This window comes from Electrona antarctica, assembly GCF_951216825.1.
Source record: "Electrona antarctica genome assembly, chromosome: 11".
Lineage (NCBI taxonomy): Eukaryota > Metazoa > Chordata > Actinopteri > Myctophiformes > Myctophidae > Electrona > Electrona antarctica.
The window spans coordinates 34,409,149-34,431,918 of NC_136792.1; the positions used below are offsets into that span (position 1 = coordinate 34,409,149).

General features: G+C 46.5%; 1 protein-coding gene across 5 annotated transcripts in view; it reads right to left on the bottom strand.

The window, feature by feature from the left end:
- Nucleotides 1-13,544: 13,544 nt before the first annotated feature.
- cdon (cell adhesion associated, oncogene regulated) overlaps nucleotides 13,545-22,770 on the bottom strand; it is a 58,721-nt gene continuing 49,495 nt past the window's right edge. For 3 of the 5 annotated variants that reach the window (XM_079515070.1, XM_079515068.1, XM_079515066.1), the window contains 7 exons: nucleotides 22,487-22,592; nucleotides 19,460-19,582; nucleotides 17,985-18,179; nucleotides 16,549-16,865; nucleotides 16,233-16,312; nucleotides 14,692-14,939; nucleotides 13,545-14,430 (listed from right to left, as the gene is read on the bottom strand). In XM_079515070.1, coding sequence (XP_079371196.1) covers nucleotides 14,276-14,430; nucleotides 14,692-14,939; nucleotides 16,233-16,312; nucleotides 16,549-16,865; nucleotides 17,985-18,179; nucleotides 19,460-19,582; nucleotides 22,487-22,592 — 1,224 coding nt within the window. In that variant the 3' untranslated portion in view covers nucleotides 13,545-14,275. Of the gene's footprint in view, nucleotides 14,431-14,691; nucleotides 14,943-16,232; nucleotides 16,313-16,548; nucleotides 16,866-17,984; nucleotides 18,180-19,459; nucleotides 19,583-22,486; nucleotides 22,593-22,770 lie in introns of all 5 variants that reach the window. The other 2 variants (XM_079515069.1, XM_079515067.1) reach the window with 1 other exon arrangement.

The following is a 22,770-nucleotide window of genomic DNA, read 5'->3' on the forward strand; positions in this document are numbered from 1 at the left end:
TCAAAATGTATTTTGTGTTCACTTCAAACACAAAGAATTATGTAATACATTTGTGCACAGTATGAGCACAGGTTGATATATATGTCTATACAAGTATATGCTACCTTAGAATAGATGTAGACCTATTTGACAGTGCATAAACATATAATTGCCTTGACATTAACGAGCGTCAACGAGGAACAGCACAACAACACATTACACTACTGTGATTACACCACTTAAGTATATGGTGTGATTAAGTATAGTAATTTAAAAGATTATGCAAAAGAACGTGGTGTCCACCATTAATTTGTGGAGTCCCGTTGAGTTCAGCCATGTGGCCAGAAGTGACCATATGAGAGCTACAGGGTGGAGAAGGGGATAGGAACTGCTACTCTTACGCCTCTGTTGTATTTCTTTCTTTAAAACCTTGGGAAAATAGGGTTTCATTGTGATGTAAAGCAGGGGTTCTCAACCTTTTTGGCCGGGGACCCCCGGAAATGCTTTCGCCATGTCTCGCGACCCCCCAAAATAATTTGGCGACCCCCCGAGGGGTCGCGACCCACGGGTTGAGAACCCCTGATGTAAAGTATACATTCAAATAAACATGCTCTGGAAAATGCATGCGGGCGGCCCACCCATCTGACTACAATTTACAATTTACAATTTAGGCATTTAGCAGACGCTCTTAATCCAGAGCGACTTACATTAAGCAAAAACAAAAAGCATGGCATACATCACATGTATAAAAAGTAGTTATCATGAATCATGCGTAAACTAAGAACGTAACAGTGGAGTATCTATGTAAACTATACATACTATACTATATAATATATTATACATGTGTACTATAAAGTGCTATGACTACATAAAGTGCAATTCTAGAGCTGTCTACATAACAAGCTATAAGTCTGTTTAAAATACTATCTAAGTCTACATAATGTGCTATCTAAGGGGCTAGGCTAGGGCAAGTGCTACGGGCCATGGTGGAGTCTGAAGAGGTGGGTTTTCAGACTACGGCGGAAGATTGGGAGTGAGGCTGCAGTTCTGACTGCAATGGGAAGTGCATTCCATAGTTTTGGAGCCAGAAGGGAGAAGAGTTTGGGACGTGTGGAGCGTTGTCCCGGCGTTTTTAGTGAAGGTACCTCCAGCTTCCCTGCGTTGGCTGATCTGAGTGAGCGGGAGGGTTTGTAGGGTACGATCATACTTGTGAGATATGTGACTACTTTGCCATGTTAGTCTCAGGTTAAGTTTAGTCAAGTCTAATTAATGATATTTAGTTGAGGTTAAAGGACCACTTCCCATTTTCAACCTATATTATAATGAGATGTGCACAGTTCAGAAAACCGCCTACCAGTGTGACATCATCGGTTTAAATTAAAATGTAATGAATGTGAGAACAATGGCTTCTATTTCAGCATGCTAACTTTCCAGGAATAGAAAGCCTACAGTTTCTATTAGCTTGGATTCCCCATCGATGATGTCACTGCTAGGCGGGTATCTTTAATAGGTTGAAAATGGGTGAACGTGAACTACTCCTTTAAGTTTAGGGATGGTTTTGATACGGTTGAGGTTAGCGTAAGTTGCCCATGTGGGACAACCGTCCTGCCGAGGGTGGCAGTCTAGTGACAACTGGCTTGTGTCATCACGTTACGTTTGTAACGTATGAAATACGATGCGGTAGAGAAGTGACGACATGGCACAGAATATATGGAAGGTTGCCTAATATCCATCATTCTGTCTACCAGAGCAGCTACACAGCACCGCCATGTCTCTCTCTGTGTGGTCCATGATGACACAACCGTCGGCTGAAGAAAGGTCTGATTTGGGGCTGAAGAGGGGGGCTCACAGCTGCACGCACCCCGTATGATGATGCAAGATGGCGGGTGTACACCGGTGTGAAACGAACGTCATTATTTGCTGAACACTGAACAGTTCTAGAAATTTCATTCCAGATACAGACGCACGCAGGACAAAAGAAAATCAGAGAATGTCATTAGAGGGTAAACGGAACCACACATTGCATTGTTTTTTGTTTTTCTTTTTTCTCGTTGTTTTTTCTCCCCCCACATAGAGATTGAATCATCTGCTGTTGAGCGTCAGTAACAAGTTCCATCGAGTGCAGGTGGTCTGCCGAAAATGAGCGCTTACCTCCGCTGTGAACAATGCCAATAGTAATGACTGATCTAATCACAGGGCACACGCAAAGAACCCACCTGGTTTGTAATGCTTTCCACTCTTATAAGAAAGGCCTCGCCGTTGCCAAGCATTCACACACACACACACACACACACACACACACACACACACACACACACACACACACACACACACACACACCGCCGTACCGCAGCCTGGGAGGGTGGCACATGTCGGGGTGGCCCGCCCCGGCCCAGACAGAGGCAGTAATAATGTGTTCCCCAGATCCATCCACAGCTCTATTCTGGGCTATCTGGGTCTGATTCTGCCCCTCTCATCTGCTGCCAAGAAAACGGGAACATTGTTCAGACTGATGGGCCCGGGCCTGGCCCGGCCCGGCCGGATCTGCTCAGCGGCAACACCTGAAAGCTTTTAAAGGACTATATAAGAGGGTCCAGATAAGATGCAACCTTTCCATTGCACCTCCTCCGCCCCCTCAACCTTTCCCCTCCCTCCAACTATGCACGCTACTCTCCTCCTCCAAGTTCCAACCCCATCCAAAACATTTTGTTTTTCAACCGCTCACATTTTCCAGTTATCCCCCCTCCCCCCTGCCCGCGCCCGATTAGTTGCAGACAACTAGGCTCAGCAGACAGACAGACAGACAGAAAATCACAGGCAATCAGACAGACAGGCAGGCAGGCGACAGATGTGGCTGGTCCTTGCGTCCAGGATTCCACCCTGACAACCATCTCTAAAAAAGAGACGTGCATCAACAGTAAGGAATGTGGTCAACCGTCCCAACAGACACACTGATCCCATTAATTACCAATCACACATTTTCTTATATACTTTTCATGACACTACAGTAACATGGGCTGTGACTTGTCCTTCGCTTTCTAGCCTATACTACTGTACTGCAGCTACACTTAACTGCTGCTTTTATTTGTCAGTAGGGTATGAAACGGCTAAATAATTGTGTTTGTTTTAATCTAATATGCAGCTCTTGCTTTATTTAGCCCGGGACAGTGTGGAGACATGTACAGGAAGCTGTGGTCAGGAAAAACTTATTTCAACACTGCTGTCCAGCTGGAATCCAATGCGCGTTGGAAATGTTGTGGTCAGCTAAGCTTGCATGCACTGTTGACTGACTTTCACTGTTGAATGAGACTTTCACAATTTTGTAATCAATGATGATCAATCAATGATCTTTTGTGTTATAACAAAAGGAGGGGCAGAGAGAGCAAGCAAAAGAGAGAGAGAGAGAGAGAGAGAGAGGCCACCAGACATGATTAGTCAAGCAGTATAGGCCCACAGGAAAGCACGGGTTCAAGAGGAAACGGCAAGATTGTGCAGCGTTTACTAGCCCTGCAAGGTTTCTCCCTGACACATCTTTGAACTGGCTCCCACCAAATCCAACCCTGCCCTCAGAAACCATGTTGTTTTATATTGGACTTTTATTACATCTGTCTGTCTTCCAGGCACTCTTCTAAATATAGTCCTCCTTCAAACCCCCCCCCCCCCCCCCCCCACAGGAAAAAAAAAGAAAAAGAAAAGCTGAATGCTAACTAAGTCCTTGCTAATTAGAGCCTTCTCGTCAGTCTGAGGCTGACTCTGGTACGAGAGGAGTTTATGAGCCAGTCGCAGGCCTTGTAGCGCTCAGCGGCGCTCCGGCATCCAGCGGCCACACATCCAGCCAGCAGCTCTGCATGGGAAACAACAACACTGCTGCACGGCACCACTAATGACGTGCAGCGTTTCATTATCGTTTGTCTCCTCCTAAATCTTAGTTGAGTGGAAACAGCGATTATAAAGCCCGATGCCAGGGTGTTGGGTCCCATCCCGACCCCGGAGAGAGTCCGGTATACCCAAGATGCTCTTCTAGTGTTGGTTGTGTTTGGTGGGTATTCATCGGCGGATGCTTTTATGAGGATCGATGTACTGTACATATAATATTACCTTGCTCAAGGACACTTTGACAAGTATACCTGGGATGTTTTACATATAGGATATTGACCTAACTGTCCATAGTTTAGCCTGGCCCTATAGAGAACACCAGAAGGCCTATTCAAGGTCCCTCAAGGAGTCACAGTCACAGTTTAAAGGAGAATTCCATACTAAAAGGCTTTCTTACCTTTCTTTGTAGTTGTTACGTCCCCACCAAAGAGGTCCAGGTGTTATGTTGTGCTCCTTATTGGCTATTTCACCTACCATAAGCCTTAAATGAATTGCATTGAATTGAATGGGAATTGAATGGGGCTATGGGGTGTTGTGCTAATTCGCTTATTTCCATCGCTCAAAATTATTATTTTTTGTATATATCCTCTCTTCATAATGTAAATAATATCCCAAGCAGCACACTTTACTACTTATTTCGATGGTAATAAGCGAATTAGCACAACACCCCATAGCCCCATTCAATTCCCATTCAATTCAATGCAATTCATTGAAGGCTTATGAGGGGAAATAGCCAATAAGGAGTTTTTGCACAAAAAAAACCCTGGATATGTATATACTGTACACTACTTCATGCAACCCTGAAAACAGGCTGACAGATGACAACGTGCTGCAGTGTCCATCCAAGCACAGGAAACATGGATTTGAAACCGGGTCTCTAAAGTGAAGTGCTCAGCCACAAGAGAGTGCCCATTGTCATTGTTGTAGTAAACAAGCTTCTGGACTTCTGGTTGGGCTACCCTGTTAAGTGGTGAACAGTAACAAAAAGTGCATATACTTGAGTATAGTACTTAAGTAAATTCTTTTGAGTATCTGTACTTAACTTGAGCATTTGTTTTTGTTTCGGAAACGAATGGCTTAAACTCCACGACTACAATACTAAAAATAAATAAAATAAATTTGACTTACTACATTTCTATAAGGCCGTCAAGTAACATGTTGAATTGAATGGGTAACCAGTTTCAACTATGTGACACATGGGTAACCAGTATGTGTAACACCACACCATGTCCACAAACTACACTACTCATTTTGGAGTGAGTTTCCATGCTGAGCCAGGACCTGTACATGAATTGGGATGCCAGAAAAAAGGAAGAAAAATATGTAGCTAGTAGCTGGACCCAAATAAACATGTAAGGTAATGGCTAACCTTTTTCATTAAGATCAGTTACAGCAAACATTATTGGTTAAATGTGTGTGTGTGTGTGTGTGTGTGTGTGTGTGTGTGTGTGTGTGTGTGTGTGCACACGCATGTGCGTGCCCATGTGCGTGTGATATTTTTGATTTGCTTTGACATTTGTATAGTGTTTCTATTGTATGCTTTGACAATAGCATAGTGAGTCGACAAAAATGTCAGTGCAGTATTGATGGCAGGTTTCCGAACTGTCCACAGCCCTCCTCTGAGACACAGTATACAAAAATGGTACCATATTATTGACGAGTGTTAGTGTAATTATATTCACCTGTTTTGGTGTGAATGTACTGGGCTCCTTGTGTGTGCTTCACTTCCACACTTATTCAGTTGTCACAGCCGTGTTGCCATGGCTGCTTATTATAAGCAACCTTTGGCTTGTTTTTCTGTAAAGTAGCTTGTAAATATTGGTTGCTGGTTGTGTTACTACTACTGTTGCACAGTAGTAGTACTACAGTGTACAGTAGTTGCTTGCTTCCTAATGTTGTTTAAAGCAGTGGTTCCCACATTTATTCACGTCAAAGAACCCCAGATTAATATGTAATTGTCCACGGACATCCATCTGAAAACATTTTGTGCCAGGAACCCCAATACAAGATTTGTGAATATTTAAAAAATATTCAAAATATTTCAATTTATTCTCAATATTTTTTTAAAACAGATTTACAACCTAAACTGAACAACCAATATGTCAATTTGAAGCTATGATTCCCTGCTTTCATATGACATGAAAAAACTGGCCCACAGTCAAATTTGGCCACATTTGTGATTGTTTTCATAGACCTGGCTGCTTGTTTCTCTTGCAAAATCTGACCACTGGTCACAGCAGGAAGAGAAACAGGTGGATAAAGTTAGGTTGAAAATAGGTGAAGTGGTCCTTTACGTCCTTTAATTATTCAAAGCAATTGCTCTAGTACCTTATCTCAAGTAAAATTTTGACTGAGCAACTTTCACTTTCACAACTTTCACAGCAATATTTGACCAGGACTATCTAGTCTGACTCAAGTACTAGGGTTGAATACTTTGTCCACCACTGCCTGCTACAGTTTTCTGATAGATTTTAAAGTGTGTTAATTTCACGCTGGCTGCACTTCTCTGATGGGACTAATAAATAACTTGAATGTGTTTGTGCACCTGCTGCATTCCACTCATTACGAAGTGGAACTGATGGAATTTCTAAAAAGGCTATCCTTTCCAGCGGAATCAATAATTGATGAAGTGGAGGCATTATTCTGACACCGCACCCCTCTCAGGTCAAGCCATTAGACCGACCACGAGTGAAAAAGAAACTGGGCCAACAGCGGGACACAGGGGAGGTGGAAGCATTGATGAATAATTTAAAGTGAATCCGGGGTTGATTGGAAAACATAATGAGGCTGAGCCGCCAGCGTGTGCCTGCCTCCCTCCCTCACTCGCTGAACGCATCTCCAACGTGGTGGAGAGGAGCCTGTTTTGTCCAGCGTGATACGCTTCAAGTCAAGCTCTCTTGCTGCCTTGACATTTCCAGCAGTGTAACAGCCTGAAGGTTTGTGGAAACGATGTTGATTCCTCGTTGCTTCCTTCTCTGCACGGCGCTGGCCATTCCTCTGCAAGGTAAGGCTTTACTGACTAACAGAGAAACATTCTACACAGAGGTTGGGGGAGAGGATTAAAGTTTTGTGTTCATCACAAACTACGTTTTATTATGCAGCCAAAACGCTGAGCATGGAAAAGCAGGTCATAAAAATGTACTGCATCAAACAGGTCATGGGGAGATAAACAATGAGTGTGTTTAATTATCCCATAGGCCTATTTCTCATCTTCAAGAACTGGCTTAGTCACCACCAGCCCTAGTAAATTGGGAGGCCTGGAAGAGGTTTCGCGAAGACTCTTAATATTTAACATCTGACACCAGACAAACACATAGGACAGCTCAGTCATCCATGAGCTTTGCTGAGGCAAACATACAGAGAATTAACGACCTATCTACTGGGGCGGTCTTGTTGTTCTGTACCAGGTCTGGGGACACTGGAGGAAGAGGTGGAATATGTCCGCTATGAGGCCAAGGCGACCGTGGGCGGCTCGGTCACCCTGGACTGCGGCTCCACGGTGCCGTCCATCTTTATCTGGGCTTACGCGGAGCCAGGGAGCGATAAGAACATAGCGGTGGCATACAACTACGGCCAGGGCCCCAAGCTCCAGGCGGAGTCCGCGGACCTCGGCCAGATGACAGTGGTCTCAAACACCTCCTCCCTCCTCATCGAGGAGGTCCGCCCGGCCGCCCAGGGCACGTACACCTGCCAGGCCTTGTATGACATGGACGACGGGGCAAAGATCATCTTTTATTTCACCCAGCTGAAGCTAGGGGAGGACTAATTATAGATCGTCTTCTTGTGGTTGTGGATAGATCACTTTCACATTTGTGGGTTCCACAGAATCTAAGGGAGTTTAATGTCTGTCTGTCTTTCAAGTTCAGCACTTTAACACATATCTGAGAAACGGACAACAAAAGAAACCAAGACTTTGTATAAACACTTTGAGAAATAAATAAAAAAAACGTTAAATGTGTTGTGTTTTTGATTACTCAAAAAAAAAAGCACTACATGGAGCGTCTGATAAAAGCCTTTGATATTCAGTTCAAGACTCTTGAACTCAAGATTTATTTCTAAACACAAGGCTTATTTTTAATAATGTCTTTGTCTTTTTGTCCCATGTGTACATTATGAAGTATTTGACTGAGCTGAAAGCTATTTTTTGCCTTGGATAGTGTATCATGACTGTGATTTCCACCAAATGACAGGCTTTGTGCCCTGTTGTGGCATATGATATCCGGGGCATTTTGAAACATCTCAGAATTGTAGACAGCAAATTGCCAGCGGCCGCAAGCTCTCATTCCTGAATCTGAATGCTAAGGAACACTATGGGTTCCTTCATGACAAGTGCTTTAGACAGAAAGCTTTTCCCATGAAACAAAAGTTCTCTAAAGCCATCCATCCATGTATAAATGGATCATTACTCTTGTCAGTGCAGACAGATGACTCGAAGTGGCGGATAAAACGTAATACAATAACAATTCAGTAGTTTACAGATGTGTGTATAATGCATTCCTTTATTAAAAGGAGATCCATTCCAATCGATTCTACTTCATACCATCTTCAACTCTTTTGTAGATAGTTTAAAAGTATCGGTAACTTAAAAGGGACACCATCACAGTCTTTAATAGTATGTCTACGCTTTAGTAGCCAAAACTAGACATAATGCGGAGCAGTCTTCTGTGTCTCTGAAACGCAACTGAATTAGTGCAGAAAGGTTTACTCCTGTGATGTCAATCGGGTAAAATCTGAGAGACTATAACCCTGGCTTCCTGGTCTTTTAGCCACTACCCTTGGTGGCCGTGACATTGTGCCTGTTCACCGTGTTGGAAATGGACAGAAAGGGGAAGTTTCTCTGTCAAAATCCAGCGCAGCGATATAGTTCATTGAGCCATGGAAGTCAGAAGGTTTATTCATTCTCTAACAGTAATTCATTCTGCTCCTTTAAATCAGCTATCTCTCCACGTCAACTCCCTTCACTCTCATTCACTATGCCTATCTCATTCACACCCACATTTCCTCAGTGCAAATCAGGCAGTCACTATTCTGCATTCACTCTAAATCCTAGCTGGCACAGGAGTTGATGTCGGCGTTCAAATTCTCTCCATCTCCCCGGCCTCCTCCCTGTGGCATTTAGTTCTCTATGGGTTGTGCCATCATATGATACGTGGTATCTAGTTCTGTAATGGGTGATTCTGTGATTATAATGTGACTTATGGATTGTTCTATTGTGCTATGTATCTGTGGTATATGGCATTCAATTGAAAGTTGTTATGTTGTTAATTTAATGTGTTTATCTTGTGCTCCGCTCTGGGGGTTGTTGTTGATATCAGAGCTGTGTCTCGGTGCACAGGTAATCTGACATATCATATGAGCCACACCGCCATACTAAATGCAATAGTTTTACAATAAATGGTTAATGGTTAATCTGAGCTGAAGAGTCTTAATGAAATTGATTGTAGTGTAAATATTAGTTTCTTTAGACAATGACTTAGGTTCAAAATCAGCAAAGTGTTCCTTTAATTAAACAAGTTAACCCTAGCATCCCTATTCTGGGGCGAAAATTCCACAAAATAAATGAGCTGATATACAAGCTCACAATGTATGGTGATGAGTTGTGTAGATCGGCTATTTTTACCCAAAGAGATAAAGGGCTCTATTTTCGTCCATGCTAAACCCCTTATCCCTAAACTACTTTTGAAAAACATTACGTTACGTTAAAATAGCCAATCTACATCGACACATTGTGAGCTTGTTATTACAATGTTTGTTTGCATTGTGCTGCGGTGTGCATTGCATAACCGTGGTAACAAGTTAAACTTCTCATAGCTCCCTCACGCATAGCAAAGTAGGCAGTAAGCAAGTGCTGTTTGTGTCTCTCTCTCTCACTCTGTGTGTGTGTGTGTCTGTGTGTGTGTGCGTGCGTGCGTGCGTGCGTGCGTGCGTGCGTGCGTGCGTGCGTGCGTGCATGCGTGTCTGTGTCTATGGCTGCCGTGTGAGAACTGTGTTAAAATGTCAGTTTTATTTTGTACAGCATGACTTTGGCTGACTAAAAAATATATATATATATATATATATATATATATATATATATATATATATATATTCTTTACATTTGTATATCAATGATTAGGAATTAATTTGCCTTCTGTGTGAACTGTACCGGGATGTGGTTAGGTGTACGCTACCGTATTTTAATGAATCATAATGGTACTTGGAGAGACAAATATTTTGTGAGGTGGTGCTTGCTGTAAAAAGGTTGAGAACCACTGGTTTAGAGCACTTTAGAGACATGAATCAGATTTTACCCGGCCAAGTCTATGGACTTTTATGTTTGTTTAGGGCACTAAATGATGACATAAGATGTAATGTGGACGATATAAATACAGTGGGCGCCCCTCTCTTCACACGAGAGTGATTTTTTGGGGAAGAGATTTGGTGTAGACCCTCCCAAAAAGTCCAAGTCCAAGTAAAGTTCAGTAATTCAGGTCAGTTTTTACTAAGAGGGTTCAAGTTATTAATACCAAAACACCCTCATATAAGCCCCCTGTACAGTGAAGCGGGGTGTGTGCGTGTGTGTGTGTGTGTGTGCGCGCGCGCGCGCGTGCATGTGCGTGCGTGTGTGTGCGTGCGTGAGAGAGAGAGAGATGTGGGAACTTTCCCTACCTCTCTAGATGTTAGAACTTGCCTGCCCTGCAGATGCATACAGCTGTCCTCAGAGAGCCACATTATTTGTTGTATGTATATATCGTCTATGACCTCACCCCCTCCCTCCCTCCCCCCCCCCCCCTCCTCCTTTCAAGGGACGCTGCTCCGAGAAGGCTGGAGCTCATCCAACCACAACATGCTTCACTTGCGGTTTGTGACATCTCAAGGATGAAACCACTCGGGGGACTGGCGCACGCACGCGCACACACACACACACACCATTACGATTCATAATAATCACATTCATTCAGGCACATGCTGACGTTCAGACAGAGGAAGAATGACGGGGTGGAGGAGAGAGAGGGGTCCGGCGTTAACAGGTCGGCTCCGCGGCGAGGGGGCAGGAATTCCGCCGCGGACAATGAGGGCGCTTGTTCACCCGGGAGCTCCTTAATGAAGGGGGCGTGGCCGCGCGGGGGTGAAGGGCGCAGGGCCTGTAGGGGACAGTGGCGACTGACGGACGTGGGGGATGGATGAAGCTTTTTGGAGACGGCCCATGCTTCTCTTATCTCCTGCTAATCAGCCGCCGGCCCGCATCTGTCAGCGTGTGCTCTCTAAACCCCTCCACCACAAAACGCCATCCAAACGCCCCCAAAACCTCCAGGACCGTTCCTTCTTTCATTCCCAGCTTCATTTCCTACCCATTGTTCTCCATCCCATGCTGCATCAGGCCACAAAGGACTGAGCTCTCTGAGTCATTATAAATGAACGCCGAGTGGGAACACAGAGAAATCTGTTCGAGCTGACCGAGCTGGGAAGCCGAGAGAGGTGGCTACCTTTCCCTGGGATTGGTCTGTGAGAGAGTTTGAGGGAATCAAACCAAGGGTAGTTTCCCGAGCTCCGGCTCCGAGGCTCTTTAGTGCTCACATCTATTGTACACCCTCGGCAGAACAGCCCGGAGTGAAGTCCACTAAAGAAAGCAACAAGGGGCCACTATCCTTTTTGGGGCAGGGTGCGGGGTGGGAAACAGATAGCCAGCACCTGAGAAAAGGCCTGGCATGTAAAGAAACACACGTCAATTTCCTAAAAAGCGCTGGCAGCCGGCCGCAACAGTGAGGAGTTCTCATCACTAAAAATAACTGACAGAACGGCTCTTTCGCCTGCGGCACGACTGGGCGGCAAAGGCAGACAGGAACGGGGTGCCAGGAATATGCCGCGCACCAATGGGCTAGATGGGGGATGGGCCGGGAGATTAGAGATGCCAGCAGCAGGACGTGCCAGGGCCTGGGGAAACGGCGGCCAACACTGGGCACTCATGCAGGCAGACAGGCTCCGCGCGTCACGCCACTGCACCACAGACATCCCCCCGCTGAGGCGCGGCCAGGCCTGTCATCTGCCCACTGCAATCCTATCAGCTTTAGATCAACCGTACATGCCCCACCCAGCTACTTTTAAAAAGCAACCCGGGTCTTATAATATGACACGAGCAAAAGTGGAGGATTGTTGTATGCTAGGAGAAAGTCTCAGGAAATACAGTATATTGTATTGTCGCTGATCTTCATAAACCCTGTACTTTACAGGAAATGTACTAATTTAGTCAGAAGCTCTTGTCATTACTTGACACACTTAACCACTTTCACTTTCAAAAGAATTTCATGAAGCAAAATTCTGCTATTTATTTATTTGCATCCTGAAAAGTAACAGTTTTGGACCCATGAAGTTTCCACCCGACAACGACACGAGACCAATAGTTTTTGAGGTTCATTTCCTTCAAATTTGGGTTAAAAAGTTAACTCAATAAAGCAGGGGCGACGGGGCCACAAATCTAATCCGCGTGAAGGTCCCGGGCCAGATTAAACTGTGTCTCTTTGACATAATAATAACGGCATCCGTTGCTTCCATCGGGCCGTGGCCGCGAGCGGGTCATTAGCTCGCCCGAGGGGAACAGCATGTCCCTGTGTCGAGTAATGAGCTATCAAGCAGCAGTGGTGGAAAGTAACTAAGTACATTTATCAAGTACTACACTAACTATTTATGTGAACGTTCCCCCCAGAATAGGCATACTGGGGTTCAAGTTTAAGTTTAGTTTTGCTTAAAGGTATATTCAGTGATTTTACTTCAATTTCAATATCAATTATTTTTTTGTTTTGTTGTGATAATCCTCCCTACTATAGTGTGCTGACCATATAAGGAGTTCCTCCGGTCCCTGTCCCCAGTTAACCCCTGGGGGTAAAAAAACCGTAGGTTTCATTTTTGGCTATGTGGCCCAGCCTTCATCCAATCAGAATAGAGAGGGGCCTTCCCCCAATCATGATCGAGCGGGGGCGGGCCTTGGTGTGTGTGCTGTTGGCCTGTCGCGTGTCCCCCCACTGTAGAGCGTGTGCATGTGCACATCTTGTTACCGGGGCGGACCGGGGGGTTTTCCAAATCACCCAAATCACTGAATGCTCCTTTAAGTAAAACTTGTAAGTAAGTCTAGTTATCTATAAGTAAGTCAAGTACTTTCATTTTTGGTACTTTTTTGAGACCAGCCAAGTCTCCTATTGACCGATGAACACTGTCATCAAATTATTGGCTCGGGAATGAAAACGGGGTGTGTAATTGATAGAAAATACGTCTTTCTTTTGGGTGAACTACTTTTAAGATAAAAGTATGTCTTACACCACTGGTTCCTCTGTGTCAAGTAATGAGCTATCAAGCAGCCAGCGGAGCAAAGAGCAGAGCAGTGAAGGGAGTTGTTCACCCCGCTCAGGGGTCACTGCAAGCCCCATCACAGAGCCACATCAAAGGCCTGCCAGAAATATCGACGGGGTTGGAACCGCGGCCGCAGGGGGAACTGGCTGCGGCATCCACACATCCAGTGCTCTCCCCACACACACACACACACACACACACACACACACACACACACACACACACACACACACACACACACACACACACACACACACACACACACACACACACACACACACACACACACACACACACACACACACACACACAAGGGGGGTGGGGCGGGGAGGGGACAGGAAAGAAAGAAAGATTGGAAATAAGTCTGCGGTTTACTCTTCCATAGCTTCTCTTTATATTATTACAAAAACTTTACACGTACAATTGCTAATCCCCACAGCCGCGTGGAGCACAGGACGAACACAAAGGGTGGGTGGTGGGAATGACAAAAAAATAAAAAGTATTTCTCATCCGAAAAGAGGCATAAATAATATAAAAGACAAACTTTGTTTTTTTCTTTTAAACAGGTACATTCATATGAAATAATATTTTACTACTACAAAAATAATAAATAAGTCTTCTAAAGAGTTTTTGATCTTTTTTGTTGTTCTTTATAAGAGTCTTCCTCCCTCTGCTGCTGGGTCAGCACAGTTTTTTCAGTCGTTTGGGTCCTCCTTTCCGCCATCTTGTTTGCCTCCCCGCCCATTTCTCCCACAAGTCCTGTCCTTTCCGACGCGTCAGTCCGTAGACGACGCCAAGTGTCCATGCCACCGTACCGCGCTGCGTCTTCAGACTGAGCCAAAACGCTGCTTATCCTCTCCCACGGACACATTACAGCCTCCTGTATGCTCCATCGAACGATGCTTCCGTGCGCCAATATCAGCAGATCTGCCATTTCCGGCGTTCAAAACGTCATGGTGCGACGAAGTATGAACCGAGCTTTACCAGTCACTCTGCTGTCTCTTTTGACGTCCCGGTCCTCCTTGTGTAGTCCGTCTCCCTTGTGACTGTCCCGACACCAACCCCATCACAGTGGGAGAGGGTGGGTGGGCTACGCTCACACCTCCTGGGGGGCCGCTTGGATCAGTTCAACTGCCAGGCTGCTGCCGGACAGCCAGCCAGACTTGTCGTCACAGTCCAAGTCAGGCAGTCCCAGAGTCTCCCAACATACAACCGGACCCTCCGAATCCACGCACTGCGGCTCCTCTTCAGCTGTGCGCACGGACACACACACACACACACACACACACACACACACACACACACACACACACACACACACAGACACAGACAGACACATAAACACACACACTTTTGAATGTCCAAAACATGGATGCAAGGTTGAACATAATCTTTTACTCAAGCCGACGTCATCCCAAAAGTCAAATAATAGCGCATACATTGGCCAAACCAATATATCGGTCTACAGTAGCTTTAAGGAAAATACTGGGATTTAAGTGTGGTGGGCCTCACCGGTGTCATCCCCTGGGCAGTTTTCACCCTCCCCGACAAGACAGCATGACAGCCGCGAGGGCGAGCAGTCCCTGTTGTCCCCGTCAGCCCGGTCATCCGGCCCGGCTTCGTCGTCTGGTCCGTGGCATTGCGGTGATACCTGGCCCAGGGGAACCATCTCCAGCCCGTCCTGTTGGTGGCACGGGGCCACACGATGCATTAAGGGGAGAGTGCCACTGGGGAACGTACCGTTGGTCTTGGAGTAACATCTGCTTTGAGGAGAGAGAGAGAGAGAGATAGAGAGAGAGAGAGAGAGAGAGAGAGAGAGACAGAATAAGAGAAGAGAAGAGATGGGAGGGGAGGTGGATGAGTGACAGTTATTTATCTTCCAGACAGACAGTTAACAACACTCTTGTGTAAACACTACTCATGGCGTATGGTGGAAATGGCCGCCACAAACAAAAACACCCTGCTGTCAGCGGCCGAGTCTCATTTCCGTTTTCAGAGAGCTCAAAGAGGTCGACAACGGGAGAGGGGTGGGGGTTGTTGGTCAGGGACCGTTCCGTTTTACAATACGTCACTTTGGGCGAACCACGCGTGTCCCAGCTGTAGGATCAACGGGTTCCTCCTTCCCGCGCAGAGCGGAGAGGAGCGTCCGGTCCTCTCTGTCAGAACTCGATTGTGACCGCACACACCCCCCTCCTCCCCCACAAACAACCCCCCCCCCCACCCTCTTCCCAGCAGTCAGAGGTAAATAAACAGAGGCCTCATTAGGTCCACTGGCCGGGCGCACAGAGAGTAAACTGTGATGCCGGAGACCCTTGAGTACATAAACAGGCCTGGAGGCCTGAGAGGAGAGGAGGGGTCTCCGAGGCGGCGCGAGAGAGCCTCCCTCGCTTTGTGAGCTCACAGACAGGCCGATGCTGTTGCAAGCGTTAATTCATAAAATTAACGCTCGGGATTATTCTGTGTGGAATGGTTATTTGACTCTTAAAAGGGGATCTGTACTGGTCCCATTTCACACCCTCCAGGTTAAATCAACACTCCAGATTTAGCAGGGAACCAGCGTATCGAGGGATGACACCGCAGGTCAAATGTCCTCTGACCTTTTCATCCTTTTACAATGCAGGAAGAGTGAAGAGAAACGATGCGCCTGAATCTGTATTCTTTGCAGTATTTTAGCTCTGCAAATTAATTCATTAGGGCCACCGATTCACTTCTTATCGAGAAGCGTGCTTTTTGAAGGGGCTACATTTTTTGTTTGGCTTAATCCTTGGTAAACAACAAAAATATCGGAAATAACTGGATGTAGTGGGAATAGCCATTTCCATAATATGAGTTGTAGGTCTGCTTTTTGGGTATTTTTGCATCTAAAAAAAAAGAATGAGGAAAAAATATAAATGATTTTATTTAAATGATTTATTTTGTATAATCGACTATATAAATAGCTGAGCTGCATTGACCTTATAGCAGAAAAGCGTTGGCAGACATGCGTTGGCAGACAGTTGGCAGTGAAGCACACAGAGGAGCATTGCCGTGACAGAGAGGAACATCTCCCGTACCTGTTGTTGTTGCAGAAGTTCTGACAGCTCATGCAGTCAGAGGAGTCCGTCTGGGGCAGAGCGGTGTACATCCCTCCTCCCTGCAGCCAGCCAGCCGACGGAGCGAGCGTGTGGGGAACACAAACACAACGTCAGCCAAACTAAACTCAACTCACACCTGCTCATGTCAAAACACCCCCACTTGGCCATGTCAATGCCCGGAATGGAACGGATCAACCTGCAAAGAATGAGCCCCCAGTCTCCGTCTGGTTCGTGTTTATGTGTGCTGTGCCCAGAGAGAGAAAGCTGGGGCGGGGGACGACGACACACGACTCACATTATGGTGGTGGTGGGGGTGCGAGTGCTCGCAGTCCACGGCGCCGTGGGGCAGGGTGCCGTCGTGGGTGCTGTGTGGGTGGCCGGTGGGCGAGAACAGGCCTCCCGACCCGTTGAGCAGTGCCAAGCCGTTGGGGAGCTTGTGGTGGAGGTGATGGCAGCCCTGGGGCAGCATGGGGCCGCCGTGCACGCCGTAGCCCCCATGTACGCCCCCATGTACGCCCCCATTGATGTGGCCGGAGCCCGGCAGGGTGGTGTACTCCATGACGTGACCGTTCATCTCCGCCGGCTGGTACAGGTAGCCTGGAGGGTCGTACTCTGTGCGGGGAGAGAGACGAGATCGGTTCAGCGCATGTTCTACACTGGAGCTAATCATCATCATCTTCATAACACATCACATCACACACTATAGTATGATCTGATCTTTTCCACCCAAATAACTTTGCTTCTAGAACTGGTTCCGTTCTAGATTCTTGGAACCTTGGTGCTTTCACGGAACCAGCGTTCCAGTTTCAAGCCAAATTGTAGGGTTCTGAACCAATTCATGTTCAGTGGAAACACTCTGAACTGGTGCAATATCAGGCGGGCAAAAATAACTGAACCAGATTTAAAAATATATATATATTTAAATTACCATGACCAAACCCGCCTACCGATGATGTCACAGGTAGGCAGGTTTCTGAACTGTACACAGCCCTCCTTCTGAGACCCAGAGTGAGTATTGAGTGATTGATTGATTAGTTTATTGAAAATGAATTAAAAAGGATAAAAACACAAGAAAGCCTGCAGTAGACAGAAATAGGTGGGGACCAGTTATACGAAAATATGGTTGAGAATGGGTAAAGTGCACTAAAGCCAGAAAGATCCCAAATGTATTCTCATATCAAGATATGGACATAGAATCGATATAGTACCCAAGCAATGAGCGAGGAAGAAGCACTGGGCTCACTGTGCATGTTGATCTTTGTGTGCGTGCGTCCCCGTGTGCGTGAACTCACTGTGCATGTTGATCTGTGTGTGCGTGCGTGCCCGTGTGCGTGAACTCACTGTGCATGTTGATCTGTGTGTCCGTGCGTGCCTGTGTGCGTGAACTCACTGTGCATGTTGATCTGTGTGTGCGTGCGTGCCCGTGTGCGTGAACTCACTGTGCATGTTGATCTGTGCGTGCGTGCGTCCCCGTGTGCGTGAACTCACTGTGCATGTTGATCTGTGCGTGCGTGCGTGCCCGTGTGCGTGAACTCACTGTGCATGTTGATCTGTGCGTGCGTGCGTGCCCGTGTGTGTGAACTCACTGTGCCTGTTGATCTGTGTGTGCGTGCGTGCCCGTGTGCGTGAACTCACTGTGCATGTTGATCTGTGTGTGCATGCGTGCCCGTGTGTGCGTGCCCGTGTGTGTGAACTCACTGTGCATGTTGATCTGTGTGTGCGTGAACTCACTGTGCATGTTGATCTGCTGTCGGTTCCTCCACAGACACATTGCGATGAACGCCAACAGGATCAGCACCATGACTCCCAGAACGCAGCCTACGATCAGGTAGAGCAGGCCTCCGGGGGAGCTGGGGCCGGCCTCCGGAGCGTGGGGGCCCGGAGGGGTGACGGGGTGCTGGCTGGGTACTCCTGGCACCTGGCGCGCTGCAGCACCCAAAGGGGGAGAGGAGAGGAGAGGAGAGGAGAGGAGAGGAGAGGAGAGGAGAGGAGAGGAGAGGAGAGGAGAGGAGAGGAGAGGAGAGGAGAGGAGAGGAGAGGAGAGGAGAGGAGAGGAGAGGAGAGGAGAACGCAGTCTTCAGTAATGGAAGAAGTGCTCTATATGGCTGACCGGAGTTCCTCAGGGCTCTATACTAGTATGTTCTGTTCTTGTCGCCCTGTGAAGTGTTGTGAGCTTTACTTGTCAATCTGCTATTTTCTGCGAAAACCCACACCCACAGCCACACCCACACCCACTACCCACAATACGGACGCTGGGGTTTAACTGGCTAAGTAGAAATACTGTTACGTAAACGGTAAAAGTCCTAGCTGTAATACTCTGCAAAAGTATTGGCATGAAAATATACTTAAAGAATATGTTTAGCATAATAGTATTTTTTCTACAACAATTCTACAATTCTATAACATTTCTACAAGCTAAGGCATCCCAATCGAGCTTGAAGATCGGCTATTTTTGAATAGCCAAAGTATAATTGGGTAATACTCAAAGTGAATGTACTTGTACTTAAGTACAGTACTTGAGTAGATGTACTTAGTTACTTTCCACCACTGGTGAGAACGCAGAGTTTTAAAATTTGTATCAACGAGCAGCACTACAAAACAACAGTGTGACAGCCAGCGCACAATGCTGGCCATTGTTCCATGTCCTATAAAACGCAGTTACGTTTATGTTGTGTAATTACAGCCAAGCTACCCATCATTATTAAAGTTACGGCCTCAAACGACAACGTGCCTGGACTCATGGTGGCTCCCCTCCGCTCGTGAGTCACTTCCTCTCTGGGCTTTGGATGTACAGTAATGAGCGAGTACAGTATGGGTGCGTTAGCGATGCGTGTGTGAGTGCATCAGAGTGTGTGTGTGTGTGTGTGTGTGTGTGTGTGTGTGTGTGTGTGTGTGTGTGTGTGTGTGTGTGTGTGTGTGTGTGTGTGACTGTACCTTTGTCAGAACCAAAATGCTTTGACATGGGTAGAGAGGAAAGTCATGAGAGAGGAAAGTCATGGAAAGTGAGGACATGGCTTGGTCTCACAAACTGTGTGTGTGCGTGCGTGCGTGCGTGTGTGTGTGTGTGTGTGTGTGTGTGTGTGTGTGTGTGTGTGTGTGTGTGTGTGTGTGTGTGTGTGTGTGTGTGTGTGTGTGTGTGTGTGTGTGTGTGTGTGTGTGTGTGTGTGTGTGTGTGTGTGTGCGTGTGTGTGTGTGTGCGTGTGTACCTCTGGTCTCACAGATCATAACGTTGCTGTATTCGCTCTCTCCCCCGTCATTGAAACACTGCATCTTGATGTCATAGGACGTCTCTGGCTGGAGGTGACCAATCATATGCCAGTGTTTCACACCTGGAAGGGGGGGGGGGGCATAAAAGGAGAAGGGGGGGCAAAGGTTAGAATCTGTTTACTCTACGTGCCTGTGTCGACTTTAACCCCTCCTCTCCCTGTGTAAACTTCAACAATCAATGCTTCACTCATTCTGTCTGTCTGTCTGTCTGTCTGTCTGTCTGTCTGTCTGTCTGTCTGTCTGTCTGTCTGTCTGTCTGTCTGTCTGTCTGTCTGTCTGTCTGTCTGTCTGTCTGTCTGTCTGTCTGTCTGTCTGTCTGTCTGTCTGTCTGTCTGTCTGTCTGTCTGTCTGTCTGTCTGTCTGTCTCTTTCTCTTTCTCTCTCTCTCAAGGTCATGTTCCTTCATGCTCTCTTTCCCCCACCCTGTTCTCTCTCTCTCTCTCTGTTCCACTGCACCAGTCCTGTGAGCACAGAGACAGTTACTTTACTCCACACCAGCTCCATATATGGCCTCTTCATGTTTGTACTGGCTGGCATCCAGTATTCCCACTCTGCGCACGCACGCACGCACGCACGCACGCACGCACGCACACTCACACACTCACACACTCACACACACACACACACACACACACACACACACACACACACACACACACACACACACACACTCACACTCACACACTCACACACTCACTCACACACTCACACACTCACACACTCACACACACACTCACACTCACACACTCACACACACACTCACACACACACACACACCACTGCTATGCTAGCTAGTACACACAATTACACTATGCACTCGTGCTAATCGGAGATGGGGAGAACAATCTCCAACATGGACATGGTACATTTCAAACAACCGAGGCGGAAACGAGCCACTGCTGTCCATATTTCTGCTGCTGTTTCTAGTGCAGAACGCAACAAGCTCTTTGGGACATTTAGCGGCTTTTCCATCTGCAAAATAAATTAGAACTTCCGCAACAGTTCAGCGATGAGGACAAAGCAACCTGCTTCTCCAACAGAGACCGGATCTGCTCGGCCATTTGCAACAGATCCGCATTGATACCAAAGCGTGGCGCCGTGTGCAAACAAACACCAGCAGTTCGTGTTCAAACACAAGATAAAGAAAGCACAAAAACAAACTGAGACAGATTAGCACGCGGGGCGCAGCTTCCAGTCGGCCATGAGGCTCTTATCTGGGGCGGAAGTGGCCGTGTCCATGTGGCCCTGACAGCCAGCGAGCCACAGGGGACAAGAAGCCAGAGGTTAAGAGGCTGGAGAGAAGCCTTCCTCCACTCCCCTTAAAACTAGGCAGAGCTGTTAGCATTCCTGCCCGCAACCTGAGCCCCCACGGCACCGGCCACTCTCCTATTTCAGTTCAGGGCCATTAGTAGGCAGTCATTTATTAAAAACACATTTTGGAGAGCCTGCCTGCCTGCCTGCCAGCCATGGTGCTCACAACACATCAAACAACACAAATGCCTTGTCTTCGCCCCCGCCTCTCAGAGGGGTGTCCACTACCAAACCCCAACCCCCACCCTGCATTTCAGCTTATCCGCACAGCGTTAGCCTAGCATCCGGACTAGGCCAGCCAGGCCAAACACAGTGTAGCGCCACAGTACACAGAACCTCTCTCTGTCTCATGTTGCCGTCGGTGGACGGAATTGTGTTTGTTTCTTTTATAACTCCATGCACAGCATGCTGCCTCTTCATTTAAATAAACACTAACCAAGTGTATAAGCTGCTAGAGCCCGGGCGCCCCCACCTTCATTTAATGCGGCCCGCAGCAGGTCAATATCAGAATATTGATATATTGTTTATTTCAGCTGTTACAATTCCAAACATGCAAATATGACCCGCTTTAATTACTTCAGTCTATATTAGTAGCTGACTGACTAGTATTAGAATTGTATTGTCTTTTTTTATGTCCAATGTATTTGCATTTGAGTTCATAAAGTTAACATAAGTAACTTATAACTAAATACATTTGAAATTAAATAAACATGTTACTTTTCAGGATTTCAATTCAAATATAGCCAAAATAGCAGATGACGGTGACAAACTGCCAGATAGACCATGCCCCATGCCAGGCACCCTTGTACAAGAACCACCGTTCTACTTGTTCTACTTCCTATCACAAGGCTTTTTGTTTACATCATGGTTCACCTACATTCACCATCGCTAGTCACTACATTTGTATTTGTAGGATGAGCGGGGCGAGGGAGCCTATAGGAACTCCAAATATCACCTACGGCTCTGCATCAATGTAATAAACATAATTATGTGTTGTGAGCCCACGTGAGCCATGATGTCACAAGTTTTGCGGATTCACAGTTTTGCCTGTTTACATGAAAACAACGTTTTCAAAGATTTCCACTCTGGAAGGTGTTCACTTTGGTGAGTTTTCACCCCCCTGAAACGCTGTTCTCGTCTAAAGGGACCCCAGCAAACGATATTTAAATAGCAGGTCTACAGTTATTTAAGTATGAAATAATTGAGTATAAGTGGTTATAACTAAAGAAAATTGACACATAACTGTCAATTTATATACATTCAAAATATTTCCGACATGTCACCAGCATGCAACTAATTCAGGTATAACTCCTAAAACGAACCTCAAAATGCCCAATTCTAACCCTAACCTGTATTCTTTCCTAATTGTAAGCCAGTATCACCACACTTATTTTTAACCGCAACAAAAGGACCAGGAAAATTGTCCCCCATGTTCTTTCAAATTGTACTGTACTTAAGAAAAACACATGCACGCGCACACAGGCGCGCGCACACACACACACACACACACACACACACACACACACACACACACACACACACACACACACACACACACACACACACACACACACACACACACACACACACGCTCCGATGTCGAGGTATACATGTACAGACTAGACAGACCACATCTAATCCCCCGTCCATGTTTACCTTCGACCAAGTCGCGTTTGTAGTCGCTGTCGTTGTCGCTGTCTGTAGGCCGGTAGTAGATGTAGAAACCCTGGATGGGCGTGTTGTTGTTACTGGAGGGAGTGTACTGTGGGGAGACAGAGAGAGCCCAAAACCTTACGTTAGTCATTCATTCATCAGTACATTGTTTACACAAAATACACCCTAAAGCAAACATGGACAACTGGCGGCCCGGGGGCCACATGCGGCCTCCACCTTCACTTAACGTGGCCCACAGGTTAACGTCAGAATACATACTGATATGT